At 41.3% G+C, this 26,257-nt stretch overlaps 1 protein-coding gene across 2 annotated transcripts in view; it reads left to right on the top strand.

The window, feature by feature from the left end:
- Nucleotides 1-26,257, top strand: part of gabrg2 (gamma-aminobutyric acid type A receptor subunit gamma2) — a 96,179-nt gene that overhangs the window by 31,183 nt on the left and 38,739 nt on the right. For both annotated transcript variants that reach the window (XM_079565989.1, XM_079565990.1), the window contains exons 4-6: nt 5,267-5,487; nt 9,418-9,500; nt 13,037-13,174. In XM_079565989.1, coding sequence (XP_079422115.1) covers nt 5,267-5,487; nt 9,418-9,500; nt 13,037-13,174 — 442 coding nt within the window. The remainder of the gene's footprint in view (nt 1-5,266; nt 5,488-9,417; nt 9,501-13,036; nt 13,175-26,257) is intronic.

Genomic DNA, 26,257 nt, shown 5'->3' with positions numbered 1-26,257 from the left:
GAAAGAAGAACATGTCTTGAAACAGATTTAAAATTTTCTGAGCACCAAACACATCAATCCCAAAACTGCGTAGTTTTCCATTGGTATACATGTCCCCACCAATATGTTGTTGTTTTTTTCAGTTTTCAGTTGTCTTTTAGCTTTTTTAAGTAACTCATGCCCCTAGAGGCCATAAGCGCCACTGCAGGTGTCGTAGCATGTTGCGTTTTTTTACCCATTAATTGTCTGTGAAAGTAAATACTACGCTGACAGAAAAGACCAAGCGAGAGAGGGATATTGTACATCCAATTCCACAATGGAGATTATTTTTTTCACACAAACTTGGCTGTAAATACTGTTTAAGTAGTGCTAGCCTGCAGTTAGCTTTGCCCGTTAGCCTGTTAGCTTCTTCTTCGTGATTTTATCAGTGTGTATTGCGCCTCCGACCCGAAAGCAGGGAAAGTTGCAAGTGTGGTTGTCTGGCCAGAGACACCCATTAACACTTGTATTACCTCCAGAGGGACCACAGAAAATGATTTATTAAGGTAAACAAGTGACTTAGTACTGCTTTAATATTCTTGTACTAGCTGCCCTATTGCACTTACTAATTTTGCAGCAATTCTACACTAGTGTATTTTTGTCTGTTTCTGTCCTATGTGTTCATACTGTCAGCTGCATCTGAACTATGTGCCCAGAACACATTTCCCCAAGAGGGAAAATAAAGTTTAATTTTGTTGTTTTGTCCCGACCAACCTCATGAGGGGATCTTCTCGTTTTGCGATATTTCACAGGGACGTCAGATGTGATTGCTTTAAGCTCAGAAAGAGGAGGGCCAACACTTTTTTTTTTTTTTCGATGTCAGTGTTACTGACCATTGCAAGCTAAGTAAATAAACACATATTTTTTGGGCAATAAGTTCAACCGGTCTACCTATTTCTACATAAGATTTACTGCCCGTCATCACATCAGTACCTTGTCTACCCACTTAGTGCTGAGAAATACCAGTCAAAGAGATAAATGGACAAATTCTAATAGTTGACAAATGACTTTTCTTGTTTGCAATATGGGTTTTGCTGCTTCTTTGAGTTTAGGACAGCCATTCCCTGAGGCTGCTCATGTCATAAGAATCGATTCTCGAATCTGTTCTATGGCCTTGCCTTGTACCGTTTCACTTTTAATTATTGTGAAGGTGCGGAGGTAGCTGTCAGAACAATTGTAAATTCAATTCCGTTTGGCAGAGGGCGTTGTTTCGTGTCATTGTTTTGTGTTTGGCCGGGCCCCGCTGAGAGCCCACTCGTATTGTAATTCCTCACAACAGAGCGCGCCGCGGAGGTACTGTTCCATTCGACTTAGTCTTAGCTCAGACACCCACTGCTAATAACCGCGCTCACAGAGAGGCAAGAGAGAGAAGCAGTGGGAGAGAGAGCCAAAGAATCTGTGCTTGTGGCCCTATACCGTAAGCTCTGTATCAGTCCCTCTACACTTGAGGGACAAAGTAGATGGGATTCGAAATTTCGTGGTTTCAGGGCTAATGCGTAAGAAGGCACAAAGATGAAGTCATATACTGATCGAGCACAATAATGGGACTAAATACTGTATTTTGCTTCGGTGTCTTAAAGGTGTCTGTAACTTGGTTTTACCATTTAAGCTTGCTAATGGAACCGCTTGAATCACCAGATGCTTTTAAAATCAAATTGACTTTGTGCAGGGAATGTTTTAGCTAGCTTCCTGTTGGCCAGTGTAAGGTGACGACTACTTCCTGTCCACATTTTCAAGCAGTACTAAGTAACTCATGCCCCTAGAGGCCGCAAGCGCAACTGCAGGTGTCGTAGCAAGTTGCAATTTTTTAACTTATTAATTATCCGTAGAGAGTAAATACTACGCTGGCAGAAAAGGCGAAGGGAGAGAGGGATATTGTACATCCAATTACACAATGGAGATAATTTTTTTCACTGAAATTTGGCTGTAAATACTGTTTAAGTAGTGCTAGCCTGCAGTTAGCTTTGCTCGTTAGCCTGTTAGCTTTTTCTTCGTGATTCCATTAGTGTGTATTGATTGTTCCGGTCCGGTGGCAGTCAAGTTGCAATTGTGGTTTTCTGGATAGAGAGACCGGGGGAAATGAAAGACCTCCCAATCTTCCCATTAACACTTTTATTACCAAAAAGGATTTATCAAGGTAAAAAAGTTACTAACTAAGTACTGTTTTAACGTAAATTTAAAAAATAATAATAAAAAGATGGTAAAAACATAAGTAAGTTTTCTTCTGTTTATCTTTTTATAATAATATAAAAATGTCAAGTCAAGTTAGTTTCTTAAAAAAAAAAAAAAAAAACTTCCGATGGCGTTACTTTGTTGTCATTAGCGTTACATTATTTTAAGGAAGTAATTATTCAACAGCTGCAGGTTTTCTGCCAGGTTTTCTACTGCCATTTTTTAACTCTCTTGTCCTGCTATCTACAATATCGCAGTTTTTCAGACATAACTTTGGAGTCTTTTTTGTTGGTAACTAGAAATTTCAAACCAAATGTCTACGCTTCTGAGGAGCCACGTAACATTCCAGTAAAGAATCTTAAATTTACTTCAGAAGTAGAGGTTTCTCCTCCAATATAACCGCCTTAGAACTATTCCAATCTTCACAACTAGTCTTGCGTACATTTCTTCTCACTACAAATCAGTGTACGGAATGCGCGTGGCTGCGTATGCGGCAGTGGCATTTTGGAGGAACGGTTGACTGATTGCTGCCCATTCATTTGTAATCAGGAACTCAGGCCAGTATACTTTACCCCGTGACATGACGAATGCGCAGAGACCTGGCCTGGCCGAGGTGCGGATTGGTATGTCTCGCATCTGCATTTTGAAATCTGAAATATGCAGGAAAAAGATTTGACATTCTTGCAGTCCACGAGTGGGCCAAAGATCGCAGGCAATCATCCGAAGTGTTGTGACTCGACAGTGTGAGAAATTGAAAAACGTTATGTGATGGCGTGCACAGAGATGGCTCCATGTCATGAAATTTGGGGTTAAAGCAAGAAGTTTATGTAAAATTCCAAATATATTGTAATTGTCCTGACCCAAGGTTATGTGTGTAGCACTCTGCCATAGGAAGTCATCATTTTATTGTACAGAGAAAGTCGTCAGCATCAAGGCAAGACATGCAACATCAGTCGGCATAGTAATCTTTTGGATTTGCTGTGGTTTTAAGTCATGTTGAGACCATTGGAAACTGAAGCAAGAACAGGAACATTTATCCCATATGGCTCCCTTTTTGCCTCTCATCACTGACATAAAAGTCTCTCTGTATTCTCTGTGGCAAGAAAACTCTCCCAAACGCTGTTGGGTGAGAATGTTGTTTTCAAATCTGGTTTGGGACTCTTCGGCGTGGATCGGGGCTTTATTGTGTCCTAAGCTTTGTCGGGGAGCTAATGCCTCTATGCCCTCTTGCACGCACAATCCCCGCCATCCCCCCCCCCTCCAACTCTCTCCTTCCATCTCTGCTTTGAAAACCTCGAGGCTCAAGCATTCAAACAGAGTGGGCAAAAGACGGCGATAACCCTCTTTTATTCCGACATTGGAGCGCTGTTGCCGTTGCGTTTGTCGATTCGGCCCATTAGCCGAAAAAAACCACGTCGTGCGGCTGTTGCAATGGGAGACAGAGGGGAGCCTTTGTCTGCGCATGGACAAGGCGATGCCAAACGTCTGAGGGTTATGAGGTTAGATAATCCGAGGGAGCCAAACAAACGAGGGGATTATTAATTGGCCCGGTGAACATTTAATTTTCAGGTTGAGAGCGTCAAGATGGGCTTTTTCAACAGCAGCACTCGCACGGGGACAAAAGCGGTCCTCGGCCTGAAGAGGTGCCATCTTGTCTGGGGGGGATGTGCGACAGGATGACTGCGAGGACAAAAAAAAATAACCACCAGACATTAGGTGTTCCCGATGTTCCCCAGCAGCGGAGGAACATCGAAGTTTTCAGCTCAGACTTGGGGTTACGGTTTGGGACGAGGAACATCCAGGTTAAGACGAAGGTTCTTGAGTCATCGTCTACTTTGTCGTTGAAGTGTTTCTACTACAGAGTACAGACGATGACTCAAGAACCTTTATCTAGCATGGAGCTCCAGTCAAGAACCTTTGACATTTACAAAAGCTGAATTGGAGAAAATGTACTCGCTGTGGTGGGGGTAAGAGGCTATTCTCCCTTAACATTTAAGTTTTAATCAGTTTTAATGTCAGAGAAAATAGAGACCAAACACACTGTTTACGATATTTCTTGATGTGGTTACAGGAATTCACAACAGCTTGGCTTCATCCTTATACCCGCGCTCATCCATACACAAATATTGACCTGTTTAGTATCCATGTGTCGTATGTAAAGAAACCAAGATGAATTTGTATTACAAATATGGTCATCTACTGTCTGAGAGACCGCAACAGCAAATCAAATTCAGACATAAACTGCATATGCAGACGTTGCAACCCCTTAGGCCGCGGTTCCCTAGAACTAAGTCACTTGTTTACCTTATTAAATCCTTTTCGTAGTCCCTCTGGGGGTAATACATGTATTAATGGGACGATTGGAGGGTCTTTTATCTCCCCCTGGTGTCTCTGGTCAGAAAACCACCCTTCCAACTTCCCTGCCTCCAGGTCGGAGGCGCAATACACACCAATAGAATCACGAAGAAGAAGCTAACAGGCTAACGAGCAAAGCTAACTGTGGGCTAGCACCACTTAAACAGTATTTACAGCCAAGTTTGAGTGAAAAACAATATCTCCATTGTGTAATTGGATGTACAATATCCCTCTCTCCCTTTGTCTTTTCTGTCAGCGTAGTATTTACTCTCACGGACAATTAATGAGTAAAAAGAAACGCAACATGCTATGACACCTGCAGTGGAGGTGTCTCTTTGTTTTTTCAGAAGGATGTATTCATATTTTATTCATCGCCTGATTTATTGAATTTTGAATCCTAAAGAAGACGGCTTTATATAGCTAATATAACAACGAGATCACTTTCCATTCATTACATAGATTTTTAAATATACTGAAAATGTAGCCAATTTTGTCTGATGAAAACATAGAATGATGTGCAATTCATTTCTTATGTATATTAATAATCTACAGCAAAAGTTTAAAATTGATATCTCTATTTTATTTTACTTTTCACCTGCAGTGTCATCAGACCCTTTCCAAAACACATCCCTACTTTTCACTATTATAGACCTACAAAAAAAACAAATCATCCACTTTTTTGACCTAGTGGGATCAAATCTTGTCCGTCTCGTGTCCGCAGGAGTACACCATCGACATCTTCTTCGCTCAGACCTGGTACGACCGCAGGCTAAAGTTCAACAGCACCATGAAGGTCCTGCGGCTCAACAGCAACATGGTGGGCAAGATCTGGATCCCCGACACATTCTTCCGAAACTCCAAGAAGGCCGACGCCCACTGGATCACCACGCCCAATCGGATGCTGCGGATCTGGAACGACGGACGGATACTCTACACTCTAAGGTATAGGAAATGCCTTAACGTTTTAGATAGGGTTTAATAGCATTCCATCCGATTAAACTGATCTACTTCTCGACCCGATAAAGCCTCGCTCAAAGTATATTATGTTACACAGGAAGCTTTTAATGTTTCAGCTTTTAGTGTACAAACTTGCTGGATGCTTTTTTTTTTTTTTTTACTTTAGATTTAACAATTTTTTTAATTTTAATTTTGATTTTTTTTTTTTTCGTTTCGCCACAAAAATGAACCTCTCCTTCAATGACCAGACGTTTTTAGTCTCACAAAAAAGAATACTCACTCTTAAAAATATTGAATTTCTGTTTCCGTTACTCGTTGAATAATTTCCTCGGGAGGATACTAAAAGCAATTAGAATAGCCCACAATTTACAACCCGCCTGCGTGAATGATTCATGCTATTGATTAACTTAACCAGGCCCAGGGCGCAGTTAAAATGTCTGCTTTAAATATTTGCCATTAAGCAAAGTCCTTGTCTCTAGGCCCAAAAACTGGCGGCTGAAATAATGTTGTTTCACTGGGCTTGCATATTTGATCTGTAGAATTCCCCTGTTTTTATTGCAGTGAAATCATTTTAAATATAGGACATTTTCTCGTTGTACACCAAACTGTTGACTTACGAGCCTATTGAACACAAATATTGTATGGGCTATTCACTCTCAGTGGGCCCCACTTATGAACACCTTCTTAAAAAAGGTAACATCTGCATTTACTAAGGCACTGTGAGGAAACTGCGCCAGATTCACAACGCATTGTTAAGTAGGGAAATCCTTTGCACCTGTGTTCTGAGGTTGGTGAATGCCAACTTGGAAGCGGGTACGGGTGAGGACTAACACCATACAACGAAAAGTGCCATGTGCAACTGTTAGCCAGAGGAGCATACAAATTCAAAATGGATTTAACCAAGAAAATTGAACCAAAAGGGAAAAAAAAGCCAAAAAATCAGATAGATACTTTATTATTCCCTAACTAGGGAAATGCGAGTGTCCAGCAGCACACAGTGTGTGCCATTCATAATCAAAGCACTCAAAACAACACAAGCCTCAATACCAATACATAAAAAGTTAAAAAGTTACTATCTACTATCAATTGTAGTAAAAGGTGCACATTACGAGGGTCCATTGTACTTTCTTATGCCGGGACAAACGACCTCCTGAACCTCTCAGTCCTGCAGTGCATAGAGAGGAGACGTGGTCATGCAGGGGGTGACTATGTATCATGGCCTGCATCATGCTCCTCATTCTCTTCTCCACCAGGTCACCAACAGCATTCACCCCCCTCCCCATCACTGAAATATACTTACTGACCAGCGCCCTGCACTCAAGGACCCACTTAAACCTTTGGCCACACCAATGTGTAAACACAAGGCTGCATGAACGTGGCCGACGCTCGTCTTTATCAAATAACATTAATGCTGTGCATTTAGCCCTAATTATAAGCGGTGACATAAAAAGTTTCAGCAGTACTTTACTTGCCATTATTTAGACTGCAAGTATTTCCAACTTATTTCTGTATAAACAGAGTATCTGTAATTTATCATAATTGCTGTATATTAACATGTTTTCTGGTATTTATTACTATCCATCCATCCATCCATTTTCTTCCGCTTTCGACCCCGGATAAATTATTACTACAAGATTTAATACATACAAATATATGTGACTCAGAATTCTGGGTTCCATCAGGAGCCAATCTTGAACAGAACTGGAGACTTGTTTGTTCGTAAGAGTCCTCCTGACTGTTCTTAGGCTCTGTTCCTTCAGAGGAACATTTTCAGCTAAGAACACATTTTGTTAATGCCATAAACCTTCCTAAGAAAGTGTTAAGAAGTGTGTGTAAGAATGTGTTGTGAATGAGGCCCAATAACTTACTCCTCATAGCAAGTAGCTCCTGGCATGTAAAAGTAGCTCACAGCAGATGATAGCTATTGGACACTTCTGCTCTTATACATGTAAATTGTGAATTAAAACAGGAATTAATGCAAAGGCATCATTGACTTTGTTCAGTTTCGGCCTGACTTTCTTGTGAGACTGGGCTGTTTTTGGCACTAGTCCACACGGCGCTCTCTGCACTCCTGTTGTGCAGAATTTGTAGCACTAAGCAAAATGTCGAGCGCGAACAGGAGGCTTGATTAGAGTGAAATAATGCAGCTTATTATCACGTACCTCAGCATCATAAACACGGCGGACAGTACACTGACAAAGCAACATTTCTCCCCGATAACAAGGAACACTCCTGAAGGACTCAAAGTGGAGCTTTGACGAATGCTCTTCTACGCACAGAACCTCTCCCACCTCATTAATGTGTTAAAGAAGTCAGGGATTAACTGGTGTGTAATTAAGATGACCATGGGACAATGATATATGACCGAAGTGTGTTGATGGGAAAAGTCGTTTAAGGTCACTCACTCATTACAGGGGGAGGGTAATGAGACGGACTCCATTGTCTCTCGAGTGTGAACAGAAGAGACGCGAGTGTCACTGGGAAAAACCATCGCTTTCAATTTGGCGGGATTTGATTAATAATGCCTAATGTGGATGCCGATGAGGTTAATGTAGGGAAATGAACTAGATTGAAGCCATGTTCAGGAATAACAAAGTAGTCCTTTTTAGATTAACGAGATGGTCACAACACAGCTCTCAAAAGAGGCAGATGGTGTTGCATTGCTGTGTAAAAGTCACAGTTCTGAGAGACAAACACCTACGAGTCTGTAAAGATGTTTGTGTTCTTAACATCATTTTGAATTGAATTATACCTATTCTGCACTGAGCTTTGATTGACACACGCTATGTCAATATCCAGTCCTTTGTGGCATGGTATGTGTAACGTATTGCTCACTGCTTTTGAAACAGTCGGCAAACTTCAATGAAATCTATATTTGTTTATTTTCCTATATACATATTTAAATTCACAGGAGAGCCATAAATATTGGCTTTATTTGGATCGTAGACTGTAAGAATGGACTCAGGGAGCGAGGCTCGACCCATAGCGTTCAGCGCAGGCTAACTGAAGCTCGTTCATGCTAGCAGTTTGACTGGGTTTTTGGAGCCAGCTTCATTATGTAGAATAAAATGAAAATAAAAACAGTGAAAACATAAAATAAGGATGATGTTGCGCATGTGAAGACACACACCTGGAGGTCAGATTGACAAGTCTGTGTTCAATACTTACCGGTGCCTGCTCCTTATGTTTTCAGGAAGAAGCAGGCCACAATATGTCCATTCTGTATTACAGTCTATAATTTGGATTTACACAATCTTTGGATATTTACATTGCAGGTGTTGAAATTACCAACAGGAAATTCGATTAGGGGACATTTTCATACCGTTTATAGCATGAAGAACAAAAATGCAACAGTAGAAATCGTCATCAAAATTGTCTTGTGTAGCATTATGTTAAAACGTACCTGCAGTACCATATTCTTTGAGCATTGTAAACTCTGAGCTGTAAATCTTGCAATAGATAGAAAGTCCATAAACCATTACGACTCATTGAGAGCTATTCTTCATTCAAGCTGCATTACTTACTGCACCGTCTATTTATAACATATAAATTATGGTTTCTGTTTATTTTAGTCTGCAGACAGCGAACAGTGTTTTAAAGCAAAATAGGAAATGCTAAGGGAGCAGTCCTTTCTCATCAAGTGTCTTAAAAAGATAAGTGTCAGTGCTGAGGTATGCAAAAGCAGGTTCACGAGCCAAAATTATGGCTTTACATGATATTCTTTTATTGCATTTAGCCCCAGAAAGCACAAAGTGACAATTAAACGTTGATCGACAGTGTCTCCTGTTGATCGTCCATATGTGCGGCGGTTTCACACGCACAGGCTGCGCTGGTTAAACATCCATCTTGTTTTGTCTCAAATTAACTGCGGTGACAGAGGCAGCGGGCTCGGATCTAAATATTGTGTCTCCACAGGTTGACGATCGATGCCGAGTGCCAGCTTAAACTGAACAACTTCCCCATGGATGAGCACTCGTGTCCCCTGGAGTTTTCAAGCTGTAAGTTGGGCCATATGCTCTGGAACTGTCTCGATCCCTCTTCCTTCCCCTCTCTCTCTCTCTCTCCTCTTCTCATTACAAAGCACATACATAACAGTTAAATCCAGGGAAAACAGGAGCGCAATGGAGACACAGAGGGCACATTAGGCTCAAGCTTTTCATCTGGTTGAGCGCTTTGGTCGTGTAATGTGACAGCAGGGCCGGCCCTAGCCAATTTGGTACCCTAGGCAAACTTGCCCCCCCCCCAATGCAATGTCCTTATGTGTAGAATGAGCCCAGGCCCCCTCCACTGCCTCTAAAATCCTGCACAGTCACTTAAAAAGGTGTTACTTCAGGTCCGAAGTGCCGTCATTCACAAGCTTAATATAGAAGGTGCAATTACACGTATGACCTGGGGTGGCAGTAGTGAGTATTAAATGGCCAATTTGCATCTAGCCCCTTTGAAAAAATAAATAAAAAAAACAGATCATGTGTGATCATTGAATGTGCGCACATCAGTCATATCAGAGAAGGGACCTCTACTTCTGATTTCAATTTAAAAAATGTTCATGCACGTGATGCTACACGGCTCCCCAGAGGTGTAGAAGGAACTGGTTTGGAAGCTTGAGATTTCTAGTTTCCAACACAAAAGACCTTAAGTCTGTATTACTTTCTGTTCCAAAGTTATGTCTGAAAATCAGTGATGTTGTAGATGCATGGGGTTAGAAAATGAAAGCTCTAGTAGGCACCCCATCCAGCAGATGGTGCCCCAGGTGGCTGCCTGGGTCGCCTACGCCCAGGGCCGGCCCTGTGTGAAAGTTTGGGAGAAAAATGGTAGGACTAAAAAAGTCAGATTAAAAAAGTGAAGCATACTGTGTGTCAAGTAGCATTTCATCTTTGGCCAAACCTGCCTACTCACTACTACTTAAAAAAATGCTTTTACTACATTATTCACCGGATGGATTTTATAATAAATGGTGCTTTCGTGTTCCAAGATGGAGGATTGATTTTTTTTGCTTCTGATCAATAGGTTTTTCTTTTTTTCTTTTTGCATGACATTTCAGAGAGTGACCCAAGTCCAAGAGCTTTCACAGAAAATGGATGCTAAATTATGCTAATAATGTTACTATGGATTCCCTTGTTGCCTAAATCGCCGGAGACCAAAAAAGCTGGAGCATGGGCATTCATTTAAATCCGATGAAAAGAGGTAGATGCCTTTCTGAAGATTGTGGTGAAAAATGCATCATGCACAGTTCCCCCGATCTTTGAGGCTGCAGCGGGGGGAGTGGAGCCGCGCGGATCACGAGGCATATTTTCTCAGCACGTGCCGGCGAATCAAACCAAACGTGCCACTACAAACTATGCGCGTTTTTTGATGTGGCGAGATAAGATTAGCAGCACAGCACCGTGTTTTGCAATGCTAATTAGGAAGAGATGTAGATTCTCAGCTTAGCAGAAACGTCACTGATTATAACGTAGGGCTGGGCAACACATTTTGTAGTGCATCTGCCGATAATTTTGCAAATGTGATTTAAAAGATGAACAGCAGAACAGATACAAGTTAGCACCATAGTGAAATCTAGAATATTCACGTTGTTATACATTTACTGTACTTGTGGAAGATTTCTGGAACAGTATCAACAGAAGATGATCCCAGCCGCGCTTCCAGAAGTGATTTTCCTGTTACTGGGCCAGAACAACGCTGCTCCCATAAGGAGAGTGAATCGTTAATTTGCTCTGGAACTGTATGTATGTGCTGCCTGTGGACGTGCCAAAGCAGACTGCGGCTATACATAATGTGGCGGATGGCTAGATGTGTGCACTCTGCATCAGAGCACTTAGAGCCATTTAAAGTTTGTGTGGACAGAAGAAGTGGCATTATTGACGCCCCTCCCTTCCCTCTATGATGTAAAGTGAAATGTAAGAACAGCTTTAACTGGCAAGGATTTTACCGTGACAACGATAGACCCAAAGTGTGGACGGGGAGACACTCTTGAGTTAATTTGAGGTTTTGAGTAGTTTTACCTATCGTATACTGGGTTGCCAGATCCGCAAAAGTAGTCACAGCATTGTTAATGTGGGTTTTGGCTGTGCTGTATTTCATCATCACTATTTTGAAAGGCATTAAAACAAATAAAATTATAGGGTTTCTTTTACTTGACAAAACCAGGAAGCAAAGAAAAGGTCTCACAATAAGCTGTTTTATCATTTCACTCTATCCATGTTTGTTTAAAGATGTACATAAAATAACTAATACTTTGTTTCACAAGAAGTACAGAAACAAAACAATGAAAATCTAAACTGATGCTTTTGCACTGAACTCTTCAATTGTAATTGTAAAGAACATTTTATCAAATAAAGCTATTGCTTTTTCACAATGTCGTGACCACATCATCAAATGGCAGTCTGATAGCTTACATAACCAGATTTTATAGTTGTTGTTTTGTTTTGTTTGGTTGATATATATATATGTATTTTTTTTAACAGATTCAGATTTTCAAGTTCAGTATTCAAAATTCCCTCAGAACGAAGAAAAAGAAATAAATCTTTGAAACTAACATGTCAACAAAACAAACTTATAATTTTAAATCATCCACTTTTCAGTTTTTGTCACCACAAATGTAGACAAAAGAGGTCATTTTTGCATTTTCATTTGAACATACAGTGGCGAGAAAAAGTAAGTACTCCCTGTGGAATTTCTCACATTTTTGTCTAAATTGGTCACTAAATGAGGTCTGAACTTCATCAAAATCACAGGAATGATTAAACAGTGTCTGCTTAAACTAATACCACCCAAACATTTACATTTGATTATATTTTTATTGGCCACAACATGTAGACATTCACAGGAGAGCGTGGAATAAGTAAGTACACCGCCTGAATCTCGCTGAACTGCAGCAGGTTTGTGAAGAGGAATATCCAAGATTCATCCTGATCGTTGTGGACGTCTTATCTGCAACTACAGAAAAGCAGTTATTGTTGACCAATTTAGGCAGAAATGTGATAAATTCCAAACGGTGTACTCACTTTTTCTCGCCACTGGATTTAATATAAGAAAACTCACAAAACATTAAGTCTGTATATTTATGTTTCAAGTCATTTTCTGTTATTCTTTTAAAGAACCGTATCACTGTTGTTTATCTCACGGCTGCTCTTTCTTTTGTTCTTTTTTTTTAACAAATTGCCTTTTCTTTTTCAAAGTATAAAATAGCCTTTCATCTTTTTCATGATGTCTGTTTCTACGGCCACACAGTCTCTCTAAAAAAACAAGTTGGCTCCTCACAGATGGGCAGAACACTTAGTCGATAAATTTAGTTATGTAACTGTTCCTCCATGAAAGAAACTAGCTGCTTTTTTGGACTGTGGGCATTGACTTTTCAACAACAACAAAAAACACAAAGTACACATTGCAATATTGACAAGAAACCTTAATAGAACAGCTTCTAAGAGAAAACCTTACTTTATTGTGACATTTCAACGGGACCTTTATTCTTCCATAAAGCACAGTGAGCATAGTCTGCCATCTCCTAGTCATCTCTTTTCTCCCTTACGCACAGATGGATACCCTCGTGAAGAGATCGTGTACAAGTGGAAGAGGAGCAGCGTGGAGGTGGGGGACATCCGCTCCTGGAGGCTTTACCAGTTCTCCTTCGTGGGTCTGAGGAACACGTCCGAGACCGTCAGGACCGTCTCAGGTAAGACCCTAACCGCTCTTTACCGCTATAGCCTGTATTCATTCTCAAGTATGTGGCGTTTATAAAACCAGCATCATCTATAGTCAGTGTGGCCGCCCTCTTCTCACTCGTACTGGATGTTTTTGCGTTATTTCAAACCGTGTACTGTATAGTTGGTGTGCAAGTGCTGATGGAACAAGCTGGAACACTTTGCGGATACACTGGAGAATTTCAGAGTTATTTCTGGAAGAATGAGGGTGCAGGTGCGAGACGGTGACATATTTACATTGTGGAGGCTATAGGACTTTGCATACGCTTTATATATAGTGTTAAGTAATCATGTTTGTATAAGGTCAACAAGGAATAACATGCTTGCATTTTACATCACTATCCATCATTGCGTCGCCAAACAGCGGCTTCGCATTTTGTGCCTGTATTTTTTTGGCCTAAACAAGTAGATTAAATGTAGACTAAATGTGAACAATTTGCTCTTACGTCCTAAAATGGCAACATCCAAGATTAATCATTAAATCCCGAACTCCATTGTTGACCTCAAGATAAGATCTGGCTTGGACGAGTTTCCATATCTTTCACGAGGAGCCTACATGAAACAACATGAGCAATTCAGCGACAATTTCCTATTCGTGGGACACAGCCTTGAATGACCAGGCTGTCCTTGTTGCCATGGCTACAGTGCTGTCAGGCGCGTACAGCGTATTTCAATCTTCCTCAGATCTCTCTCATCAAGCCCAAAGGACCGGTTTGTCTTATTTCCCCAGTGACACAGGCCGATGGTGTTTCGACAGGAGGTCTGCGTGTGCCGAGTGGATATTTCTTTTGGGGCCTGTGATATGTTATTGTCTTCAAGATGTTGTTTCTTTGGAATAGACCCCTTTTTGACGACTTCATTTCATAATGTATGATGATGGATAATGTGTTTTAAAGAGTGTAAATATTTCACTGGATGCTGCTTTTATTTTCATGAAGGGAGGAGTTTCCTTCTTGAGGCTCGCAGCTTGTGCTATACCTGATGCATAATAGAAGTCACAGTAGCCGCATGATCTTCCTGACTTTAGTTTGATCTTTTATTTAGGCTAGTAACAGTATTTTTGTCCTTCAAATATTAATCAAGTCAAACATACAAACGTACCTTCCTCTGGTGAAGTGGTTATATCCCACACATAGTTTTTAACATGTCGTCAGCAATTCTGCCTTAAAAAATAGGAGGGATGCACCAATTCGATGCTCACTGTTTTGAAGCTCTTAACCTGGAAATTTCAAATGCTGAGTGAGTTTTACACTTGGATTTTACATTTGGATCGCCACACAAAATATCGCAGCTTGCGGCAGCAGAATGTCAACTAATCAAGACAGACAGCCCTAAAATAATAAAACTGCTGTCTCCAAGTTTGTAGTTCAGTTTATGAAATGCTGTTAATAACTGATACATCACACCTGAAATGCAGAAGTTTCTTGTGATCAGTTCACTTGTTGTGAGTTGTTTACATTAATGTAACCTTAAAGGAACATGCCACCGTTTTTACATTCTGAGATATGTTCTTACCTGAGCTTAGACGAGTTAATACGTAATGCCTGGTCTTTGTGGGAGAGCTTGGTCGCTTCTATCTTCACCGTGTTTGGAGCTATAGGAATATACTGGGAGAGGCCAAATGCTAACAACATCTTTGGTCACTTTTGCGTGACTGAGCGCACACAAAAAGACAAGACAGGAACGCATTAACTCGTCTAAGCTCAGGTGAGAACATATCTCTGTATGTAAAAACGGTGATAGAAAAGGCGAAGGGAGAGAGGGATATTGTACATCCAATTACACAATGGAGATCATTTTTTTCACTCAAACTTGGCTGTAAATACTGTTAAAGTGGCGCTAGCCCACAGTTCGCTTTGCCCGTTAGCCTGTTTGCTTCTTCTTCGTGATTCCATTAGTGTGTATATAGGGGCCTCCGACCCGTAGGCAGGAAAGTTGCAAGTGTGGTTTTCTGGACAGAGATACCAGGGGGAGATGAAAGACACCCCAATCACCCCATTAACACTTGTATTACCCCCAGAAGGACTACGAAAAGGATTTATTAATGTAAACAAGTTACTTAGTTCTTCTTTAATAGAATATGTAACATCTTGTTTGCAAAGATGACCATTCACTTTGTTTCTTACAACAAGCCACTATAAAGAAGCTTCCGTAAACCCCAAGTATCGGTATTGGAAATAAAAGACAAAACGCTGGATCTCTAAGGTAAACTCCACAATTAGTCATTCTTAATATTGCTAATTCCAGATGTTTTCGTACTATTCATTTTCCATCTGCCTTGCTGGTAGTAGGATCCCTTGTTGTAAAGTGTAATACATGGTCGCATTCAAATCAAGAATGATGGGAATCTGAATATTAGCCCGGGGGACACACAGCTGCTTCCACCGGACAGCTCTGACAGGCCGGCGCTCTCCATATGAACGTTTTATACGGCACGCAATCATAACAGTAAGTAATATACGCTCCATAGGCAGTAACTCCACAGCATGGCAGTCTTATTTATGCTTGTCTCGGGCGCAGATTACAAAAGCCATTCATCCTAATTAAATCAGATGCGGAGGACTGGGCTCATTTAAAACAAGGCTGTAATCACCATAAGTAAAAACATATTGGCTTTTGCAGACAATACAATCCGAATGAAATGAGTATGATTTAGTTTCAGGTTGACAAATTAAAATGGAAACGTAAGGGATCTGTGCCGTCGCTTATGGGAAATTCTCTGTTTTTATGAGATGTTCGATGGTGCTGGCTCATTTAGTTAATGGCGCTATTGATCAGAAAGAGAATTGATGCTTCTTGGCTTTCGTCTGAGGAGAAAACCGGGAACAAAATTTACAGGAAACAAGGGCCGGTCGTGATATATATGATGTTGGATTTTCGAATCTTCCACCTGAGTATTCAAACGAAACAAAGTGGCAGGTGCTTTTTGGTGATGGATGACACTCTCACGTCTCCGGCCACTGTCGACTCGAGACATTTTCATCTGACTACATGATCGATCGTGAAGGACTGAGAGTTGATTTCACATTTTGTCACTTGTCTCCAAATTCTAACTCTGAGCCTTGAGATGGATGGTCGAATCTATAGTACGCACCAGGTGAGGTGTGGCTGTGCGATACCGATCGGTCCACAGTCCAGAGTATAGGGTATGAAGAACAGATTAAGCATGTTTAAACCACAATTTCCTGAGACATGGCGGGACGGATATGGATTTCTTGGGGGTAGCGCAGCGTGACTGTGTGTAATATTGCACCACCTGTTCTTATATCAATGTTTCCAAGCATAAAGCGGAGGGAGGGGGGTGAGCTAACTGCATTGCATTTGCTCATGAATTTATTGGCTAGATATGAAAACACCTGTCACCTATAGTATCTAAAAATGTTACAGTAAACTCTAGGGAAACTACTCCCTTTAGGTTGGCTTCTAGATGACTTTGGTAATCCAATTGATGGTTCATTAGGTAAAGAGGGCATGTGGTGCATACAATGAAGAGAGGGATGCTTAAAGTCATGGTGACGCATAAACAAGCAGCAACCCCTCTCTCTCTCTCTTGGTACAGCTGTGTTTTTTTTTTTGCCTTTTTCTGCAAACTGCATTTGTGGTTTCTGTGCTTCACATTGTTTTTGTGGATACTTTTGTATGTTTTTCCTTATTGGACACTGACAGGAAGTGACATGGATAGAGGCAAACAATTTTGTCGATGGGACATGAGTGAGTCTTTACCTCAATCTACATCACTTCCTGTCAGGGGCTTAAACATTCAAATGAAAATTACTTTTCTGCCCAACATTTCATCATTAAATTTGCTGCTCCACTGAAAAAAAAAAGATAATTAATATCGTATTTTCCGGACTGTAAGTCGCTCCAGAGTCCAAAGACGTACTAGCCAAAAAATGTGTAATGAAGATAAAAACAACAGGCTGAATAGGCGTACGATATGATAACTTAAAGCACTGATGGTTAGCTACATGAAGCATAAACAACAAACTAAATAGGTGTCTGGTATGTTAACGTCACATAAACAGTTCAGTATAATAGTATATCGTAAAAAATAGTATAAAGAACATACCAAACTCTCGATCTCACTCCAAATCACTAAATCCATTGAAATCTTCATCCTCTGTGTCACTTCTGAACAATCACCATGGCAACTACGGGCACGGAGGCGTACCTGCACCGTTGACAAGCCTCTCCCGGCAGCACGTCTATCAAGCTCTCATTTGCGAACTCGTTCCTCTAGCTGTGGCCATCTAGCTTTTAACCGGTGATTAGCTTTGATTTGTTTTCTTCTCTAAGAGTAACCTCCGTTTCCTCGCTCACTCCAAAATGTCTTTCTGCTGCTTTTTTAAAAATCACATATTAGTCACTCCGGAGTTTAAAATACCAAACTATGAAAAAAGTGTGACTTATAGTCCGGAAAATATGGTACTTACAACAGATGTTATCTATCTAAGTAAGTCATATTTTCAAAAACCTGTCATATGCACTTTAAGGTGTACAAAAAACTGCACACCTAGATTTATATTTTGTTGTATTGGACCATTGCGCAATTTGAGCAATAATGTGATTTTGAGTCAGATTTGATATGCTTTATTTGGACATCCACAACTACTTCAAACTTTTTAGCCTTGACATTTTTTGTAGTGTAACTTTAAAGTAATGTTTGTGTTTTGAATATACCGTACTCCTCCTTATGCAAATGTAGTATGTATAAGCAGATGGCGCACAGGATTACTGAAACAAAGCATCACTCCAGTTATGTTTTTGAGGAGCACTTCACAAATAGCATAAAATATGTAGAAATAAAAGTTTGCAGCTACACTCCACTGCATACGAATATAGCCAGAAATGTGTCTTGACTGCATGCTTTTTTTTTTTAAATCTACTGCTGTTGTTGCAATTGCAAATCCCATCCCCATCCCATCTATTGTGCCAGCCTGTTCAGACTGCTTGGTTCTTGCTGCGGATTAGGCGTCTGGCATAACAAGCAGCGCTGCTCCTGTGTTACCAAACAAACAGCTGACCTCGCCTCTGGAGTCGATCCCGTCATGCCTCTACTGTAAATCTTCGGTTCACCAGCGTGCCGCCGTGACGCACTTGCCTGCCTTGTGCATCTACACACGGAGTTGTTCCCCACGCGTGAAGAAATCCCCGCGCCGGTTTAGCGCAGAACGGAAAGTGGGAATCTTAATGAAACCGTTTCTCAACTTGAAAAAGACAATCCAAGTGCGCGTAGGAGGATGATCAGCAGCGGAGGAATGGTTTGTTCTGCCATCTGGAGTCTTGTCAGTGCAGGGAACCTTGAGTGAGCGTGCGAAGGCCCTTGTCTCATTTAGCACTCAGCCCGCGTATCTGACCCGCTGCAACATTCATGAACACAACAGCTGTCGCCCCGAACCAAGATGGCACCAGGGAGGCTGCAGACAGAGCAAATATTAAGTAAAAAGTCACAGACGCAATCGAGTCAAAATAACAATTAGACTGGAAACAAAAAGCAAATTGACTGCAATAATCATTTCAAAAACAACCTCATTGGATTCAGTTCTATAACAAAACATTAACCCTATAGTTTAGACGGCATCAAACAAGCTCTCAAACATTATTTAAGATTTCTTGCACTTTGTTGTGTCATAGATAGTACCCAGAAGTGTCCTCCACATTTTTAAATCCTATAAGCCTGTGCAGAGTCTTTGTGCATCACCTAAAAATGGTGGTAGGAAATATTTTTGTATCACGAAGAGAATTCACCCAAGAATCTTGTTATAAACTACCTCGTGGCCAATCCGCAGTGGGAGGCACTGCAGCGTTTCTTTCGAATCCCATTTTTAGTCTGTCAGAGAAAGGATTACGTAAGTGCTTTTTTTTTTTTTTTTTTTTCCACCCTCATAAACCACTTCACAAAAGCAGTTTACCATAACAAAGGCGGGTTGAAACACAATGTCCGCCGTGCAAAAGTGGGCCGTTGTGTTTGTTTGGAAATGAAAGTGTTCCTCTGATCTCCGCGTTTGTCCCATTGATTTCGTTATGCCAAGCTGCAGGGGCCAACGTTTATTTAGAAAAATCTTTTACATTATTCACATGGGCAGGTTGCGAATTGCTTGGGTTGTTGAGACTCTGGGTGGGAGTCGGTCTCAGGTGGATAGTCAGAAAGCTTTAAGACAAAGCATAAGAGGGAGGGCGAGGTCAAGAGATCAGACGAACCATATCAAAGGGATTCAGCTTTGTGGGCGTCCAGGTAATTTGAGATTCTAGGAAAATGGAGAGATGTAGAAAGTTGAGGCCTAGAGTCCTAGTACTGAACCTGCTGCCAATGCAAATATTTTCTCCATTCATACATTTTGTCTGAGAATAGTCTGGACGATTGTTTTTTTTTCCCCTTTACATACTGATACTTTTGACAATAAAGCAAACAATCATCCAAAAGTGTAACCACCACAAACGGCATTAACTTGTAATCCACATTTCCTCTTTTACAAACCCCTCTATTCACCATTGTCCTACTTTATGGCCTTATCTGCACTTTGACCATCTGGCCTTTTGACGACGTCTACATCAAATGCTCAGATCAGTTTTAATCTTTAATCCGCCGGTAACAGTGGAGCTAACCTAACAGCAACGCTAGCTCCGCGCCGCTGTCTGGGCTGTCCAAACTCTTTGCATCTCTTTCCCTTTCCTCTCCGCTGTCCTTGTGTCTGTTTCAAGGGCTTGTCATTTTTTTTTTTTTTTTCTTCTTTTCTTCTGGGAGGCCCGAGCGCGGCTGTCGTGCATGCAAATGGCGGCTTGTCTGTTTGTAAATGCAGGTATAGACTTGCAGGCACCGCGGGCTGGCCTGATGTGAAGTGACACGTCGAGAGAACGAGCCTTTGGACACCGGCTCAGAGACAGGAAGGGAGGTTTACAGACGAATATTAAACTTTATTTGAAACTTTACGTGAGACAATGTCCCAGTTCTAGGATATATATTCATAAGTCTAAATCAGGGGTGGGCAATAACATTTTCATAAGGGGCCACATGAGAACCTGAATTGAGTTGGAGGGCCGCACCCACAATAACTCAAACTTATCCTGCTCAACTTTGTGTATTTTTCAATACCTACAGTTATTTAGTAGGACTATTATTTTCTGTAAATATTTAGCCATGTCAAGCCAAGTACACGCATGTGTGTGCATCATTATTTAAGTTATTCAACTTTTTATCCTCGTAAACTTCAACCATCTCACTGAAAGCACCTCTGTGCTTCTTCGAGAGTGTATGGACGGGGTCCATAAATAAAAGCTCCAAAATGAAAAATTGTGTTGATTGGGAAAATACTATTGAGGAAACTTTTTTTCAATAAATGAATAATAATTAGCCTGGCAGGACTGTAGCCTCATAATTTTGGCTTGCACTGTACCAGCCTGTGTCACAAGTCTCTGCTACATTGTAGTCAATATTCATTCACTCCAAACGTCGTGGTAGTAAGCTACTATTGTAGCCACAGCTGCCCAGGGGGGAGACTGTCCATTTCCCACTTGACTATAACGTGTTGTTCATATCCTGATCTTTCATTATGTCAGTTCCCTCTGCTGGACACCAGTGGAATTCTTTCCTTTTTATTTAAGCTGCCCCCTAGTGGCTGGCCTGAGCAGTCTGGTAATTTCTTTAAAAAAATCATAACTCTGCACAGGAATGGTCTAGAGACTTACGTTTTTTTACATACTTATGAATTTATGCCCTACCAGTCGTGAATTATCTCACGAGCCGGATGTGGCCCACTTGCCGTATTTTGCCCAGGTCTGGTCTAAATGATACTTTCTTTCCTTGGGTAGGCTAGATGATCAACTAATGGGTTAAAGTTAATCCTACAGTCTGCTGAATGTCTCTTCTATCCCTTCACAAGTGTTCGCTGTATTGTGACCTGCCTAATACTATAAAAACACACACACTAAAAAAAGACAAGATTAACAGTATGGAAATAAAAAGGAGAAGCGGCATATGCGAACAGTTAGCAAGCTGGCTAGTCCGTTAGCCTGTTTAATGTATCTTTCCTATAGCCGTCAAACATCACAGATTATGATTATGATTTCAGGTGTTGTCAACCCGCTGACTGGGGTCAATGAATGTACATACCTTTTGAAAATTTTATTTTAGATACGAATTAGCATATAGAAGTAGCCTCTGAATTTTTGTGAGGTATACAGATACACATCCAATGGCCACTAATGGCCTCCTCTTATAATATGTTGATGATGGAGAAACACAGAACACAGAAATTATACAAATGCCATGAAAAGGCCATGTCAAACCTCGCTATGCATTGTAGAGCCTAGCTTCATTCATTTGTATGGGGACAGAACACTCCATTCATGCCGTTGCCTAGCAGAAGTACGCAGTTGTAGATAGCTAAAGGCATTACTATTTCTATGATGATCAGTGTACCTGAAGTAGAATTTCATTGTATTTATTTATTTCATTTTTGGTAAAGTTGAAATCCTGCGGAGCAGATGGAAATCCACAAAGAAACATCAAACCCCAGCGCTTCACAATATCACTCAATCTTTCTTTAATCATGCACCGCTTTTCATCACCTTATATGTATTATTTTTTTATAGCTCCAAAAATAAGTGCGTAGGACGGGAGAGCAAAGCCCCCCGGGAGCTTGGTGAACGTGCTGAAAGGGAGTTGCTAAAGTCATCACGGCCTCTCCACCTGCGTCTGACTCACTCTCACACTCTGTGAATTCCCTCACCTGACCCCGACATCGTGGCATTCGTAAACAAAATACACTGTTATACACGGGCCTTAAACTCTTTAATGTGGACGTTTTACAGCATAGCCTTGAATGGATGGCACTCCAAGTAAGTACATTCTTGGCTTGGACTTGAGGCTGGCAGTATAGTTGTAGAAGGACAAGGAGTGGCAGCAGTTACAGCAGCAAGTGTATAATATACTCTTCTTAGATCATACTTGTTAAAACCTGCTAAACTCAGGTAGAAAATGTGTTCAAATTGAATATTTAAAGATGGAAAGTCAGTGTCAATTTTGAGCTGGAATGATTTAGCATTGATTACTCACTCGCTGACATTGTTTCGATAATCTTCTGCAATGTCGAACAATGTATTTCCACTGCATTGTCACATTAACTTTTCACCAAGATCTTGTAATTATAATCTTCTCCTACACACGAAAAGATCTCAATGTGGTCTGGACTCATCGGACTCTTTGTGGTTATTACACAGTTATTCCTTGCAGTTTGACGGTGAAACTCTAACACTTTGACGTATAGGCACTTTCAAACAAGGTCATGTCTGGAGATACCCCTGAGTAGTGGGTGCTTTGCTCATGGGCCTGTCAGAAGACGCACAGTGGCAGATGTTGAGATGAGACTTGGACTCGGGGTCATGTTGCTTTGAAGGACAGAGTCTCGGCTCCCACTCGCCGCTTTACGGTCGCCCGCTGTCAGTGCAGCTGCGCCGTGACGGCGAGCTGTAAATATCGCGTTTTATGGCGTCAACAAAGTCACCGTGTGCGAAAGGGCCGTAAAACCTCTGTGATTATGCGGTCCATCTCTATTACGGGGACAGGGGATTAGCAAATCTGGAATTGGGATTATAGCCATGTGATAACGCTCATAATGATGAAACGGCATGAAGAAAACAAAATGCCTGGATTATTTATGGACTTTTCCTCTGCTTTTTTCTGCTTGGTGGTTGCATGTATCTTCTCTAATCTTCCAGGCCCAACCCTTTCTATGAGTCCACACTAGTCGTCCATGACCATGCCGTGAATCTCTGGCCAAATCAGTGTTGATCATTACAAAGGCTCAAACCATTGTGAATTGCCCAACAATAATCACTGTTTTCTTCCCTCTGGCGCTGGCTGCCGACCTCCTACAGCACGTTAGCGGCATAAACAAGAACACAAGAAGCTTCACTTAGAGCATTAAAAGCCTTTTCTCCCAAGTATAAAGCAAATCAATACAATTCACTGTGTTTGGGCCTTGTTCTGCAATTGTCTTCTTTTCCCCCTGTGCTGAATGATAAGGGTGTTTAGGCAGGCTGTGAGGTGGCTAATTTGCCTTTCTATTAACTAAACACGCTGGCATGTAGCTGCAGCACACGTCCACCTTTCGAGCCGCCACCGCGAGTGCTCGGGAGTGCTCCGCGAATCAATGCATGTTTTATGCATCCGTTCGCTCGCGTGCAGTCCCCCCTATATTTGTATATGCAATTTTTTTTCCCCCCTCTCTCCTTATTGCAGTCTATTCTTAGAGTGACCTTCGCGGAAGCCGAAGCCGTGCTGCCTCCGTTGTCTCTGTGCGGCAGCCTGTGTGATTCACTGTGAGTGGAGGAAGCCCTGGGACACATCACTGGCCCGTTCCGCGATCAGGACGCTTCACGATTTTGCACATGAATCCTCTGATGGGGCGAATCTGGAAGGCTGCGCTGGAGAAAAAGGAAAAAAAAAAAAAGGCCCGTCGAGTGCAGAAAAGTCAAGCGTATTTCATATGCTCCCTTGGGCGGCAATCGCAGTCAGGATCCTAATTTGAAAAGTTGCATCAAATCGCAGGAGAAGCCATTGTTATGGTAATGCGTGGTCAATGTGATGCAATGTTGCGCCATAAACCAAATCTTGATATGAAAAATAAACGGCAAATGTAATCATGGCTCCATTATTTGTCAGTGGGGAAAAGAAATCACCCTCGGATAGTGTATGTTTCTGAGATTGTTCAACTCCAATATCGCATCTAAAATACTGGACATACACCGGCGATACACCATAGTGTGAAGTCCTTTCCCTTTATAGCTTTCCAAAGTGATGCGCAGCGCTATCTTTAGCTCTTTAGTGGTCCTGTGGTGACCTCGGCATCAGAGGGCCAACAGCTTATCGGCAATAAAATAAACACATAGGTGAAATAAAGAGTGCGGATTGAGATTTAGTGTACAGCGTATTATTTTGTTTCCTGTTTGTTTTATTTTGATCGCGAGCCAAAAATCGAAGTGGCGGTTGTAGTCAAGTACTAGGCTGCCCATAAAGGATGTTGCTTGAGAGAAAAACTATTAATATTTCAGCGTAGGTTGAGAGCATGGCTTCCCACTATCTAGGATAAAAAGTACACTTAACCAGTGTCTATAGAGAGGGTTGGATCTATAACTAAAGACTGGCAAACTAATATTGCACATATAGGGGCACAAGTTTAGTTGTGGCACGCACAGAAGCACGGGCACAAATATAGATCTGAATCTTTGTGTTTGTGTTGTGCTAACATAAAACTGGGCAAGGCAACTTTATTTATACCGCGCATTTTGTACACAAGGCAACTCAATGCGCCTTTACTTTTGGAGTAAGTAAATGCTTTAACAAAAGTGTGTTCAGGTGTTAGTCCTGAGCCGCGCCACCATTGTGTGTCAACCTGACCAGCATGTTTTTTTTGACGTCGGGGAAACTGTAGCACCCGAAGGAAGCCTGGCTGCCAAAGCGTGGCGTCCTGCACTGGTCAGCTCCGCCACCTCCTCCTTGCTCTTCCTCCTTCGCAGCTCCCTCCACTCCACAACAGTCTTTCACCGCCTTCTGGGAAAAGCTTAGTTAGTTAATTTGTTTTATCCAGTGAACGTCCATTAGCCAGAACAATAGTGGCTTAGCGGTGAGTCTTGCCTGGATACCTCCTCGTCTATTCCTTTTATGTTTCCACTTGGTAGCTCTTCATGATGAATACCATAATAGAGGCGTGAGTCTTGCCCAGATACCTCCTCGTTTATCCCTTTTTTGTTTCCAATTGGTAGCTCTTCATGATAAAAACCATAATAGAGGCGTGAGTCTTGCCCGGATACCTCCTCGTTTATCCCTTTTTTGTTTCCACTTGGTAGCTCTTCATGATAAAAACCATAATAGAGGCGTGATCTGAGCATTATAATACGAAACTAGAAATGCAATGGCTGCGCCATTGCGATTGACTGCGGAAATGCAGGAAGTGAATGCAGAAATTGCATAAACTCTTCAAAATGCATAATCAAATTTGCATAAACTGGTAAAATGCATAAAATGTCATGTTGCATAAACTGCATAAAGTGGTAAAATGCATGAATGGGTTAATTTGCATAAATAATGTAAATTGCATAAACTCTTTAAAATGCATAAATCCTAAATGGCATAAACTCTTAGTTGCATAAACGCTTTAAAATGCATAAAGTGGTTAAATCCCATAAAGTGGTTGCTTTGCATAAATTGTTAATATTGCATAAACTTTTATATTCCATAAACTGGTCAAACTGTTGCAATGGCCTCAGTGCTTGATTGGCAGAAGCTGCACAAATGGCTGAAAGGCCTGGAGTCTCCCCATTGGCTGGATTCCCCCCATACACACCAATGCAAAAAACTGGAAAACTGCAGAAGGCCAATTTTTTCTCAAAACCCACAAGCTGCAGAAGCTGAACATGCACAAAGTGCAGAAATTGCAGAAAATGCAGAAAAAAGTGCAGAAAAGCATGGATTTGCGGCAGCCCCATTATAAGTCAATGGGAAAAATCTCCGACATTTTGGCCGATTGCGGAAAGACCGTAAGTTGCAGAAGTCCCAAAAGTAATAGCACCCTTCTCCTCAACATGCGGAACATTTTGATGCATAACTTGCATAAATTGCACAAAGCATGAAGTTGCTGAAAGCTCTAGAAAATCGGGAAAAAGATGGAAGAGGAATAATAATAAAGAACATGAAAACCAATAATTGACTGCGGAAGAATTCCGCAGTCAATCAATTACCAAAGTGAACGGAATCACTCAAAACTGAAGCAGGTTTGTTTTTGATGAGGGAACCACATTATAACATTGTTTAAATCTTAAAAGAAAAAAATAGTGGATCTGTTTCTGTCTGAACCACTATTTCATTTTATTTTTCAACTATTATTTACTTTGTCTTGCATATTATTTACTTTGCTTTGATAACCCGCAGCATACAAAGTGCTGTGCCATTGCCGTACCAACTCCCCTCTGACCCTTCCCACTGCTCAAAACCAAGGAGCTGCTTTTTTAAGAAAATCCACTTAAAAGTGATAAGGGACGAGCATGTGGCATTATTG

Source organism: Gobius niger (assembly GCF_951799975.1).
Source record: "Gobius niger genome assembly, chromosome: 11".
Lineage (NCBI taxonomy): Eukaryota > Metazoa > Chordata > Actinopteri > Gobiiformes > Gobiidae > Gobius > Gobius niger.
The sequence above is the reverse complement of the archived record's forward strand: the minus strand, read 5'-3'. Positions and strand labels throughout refer to the sequence as shown.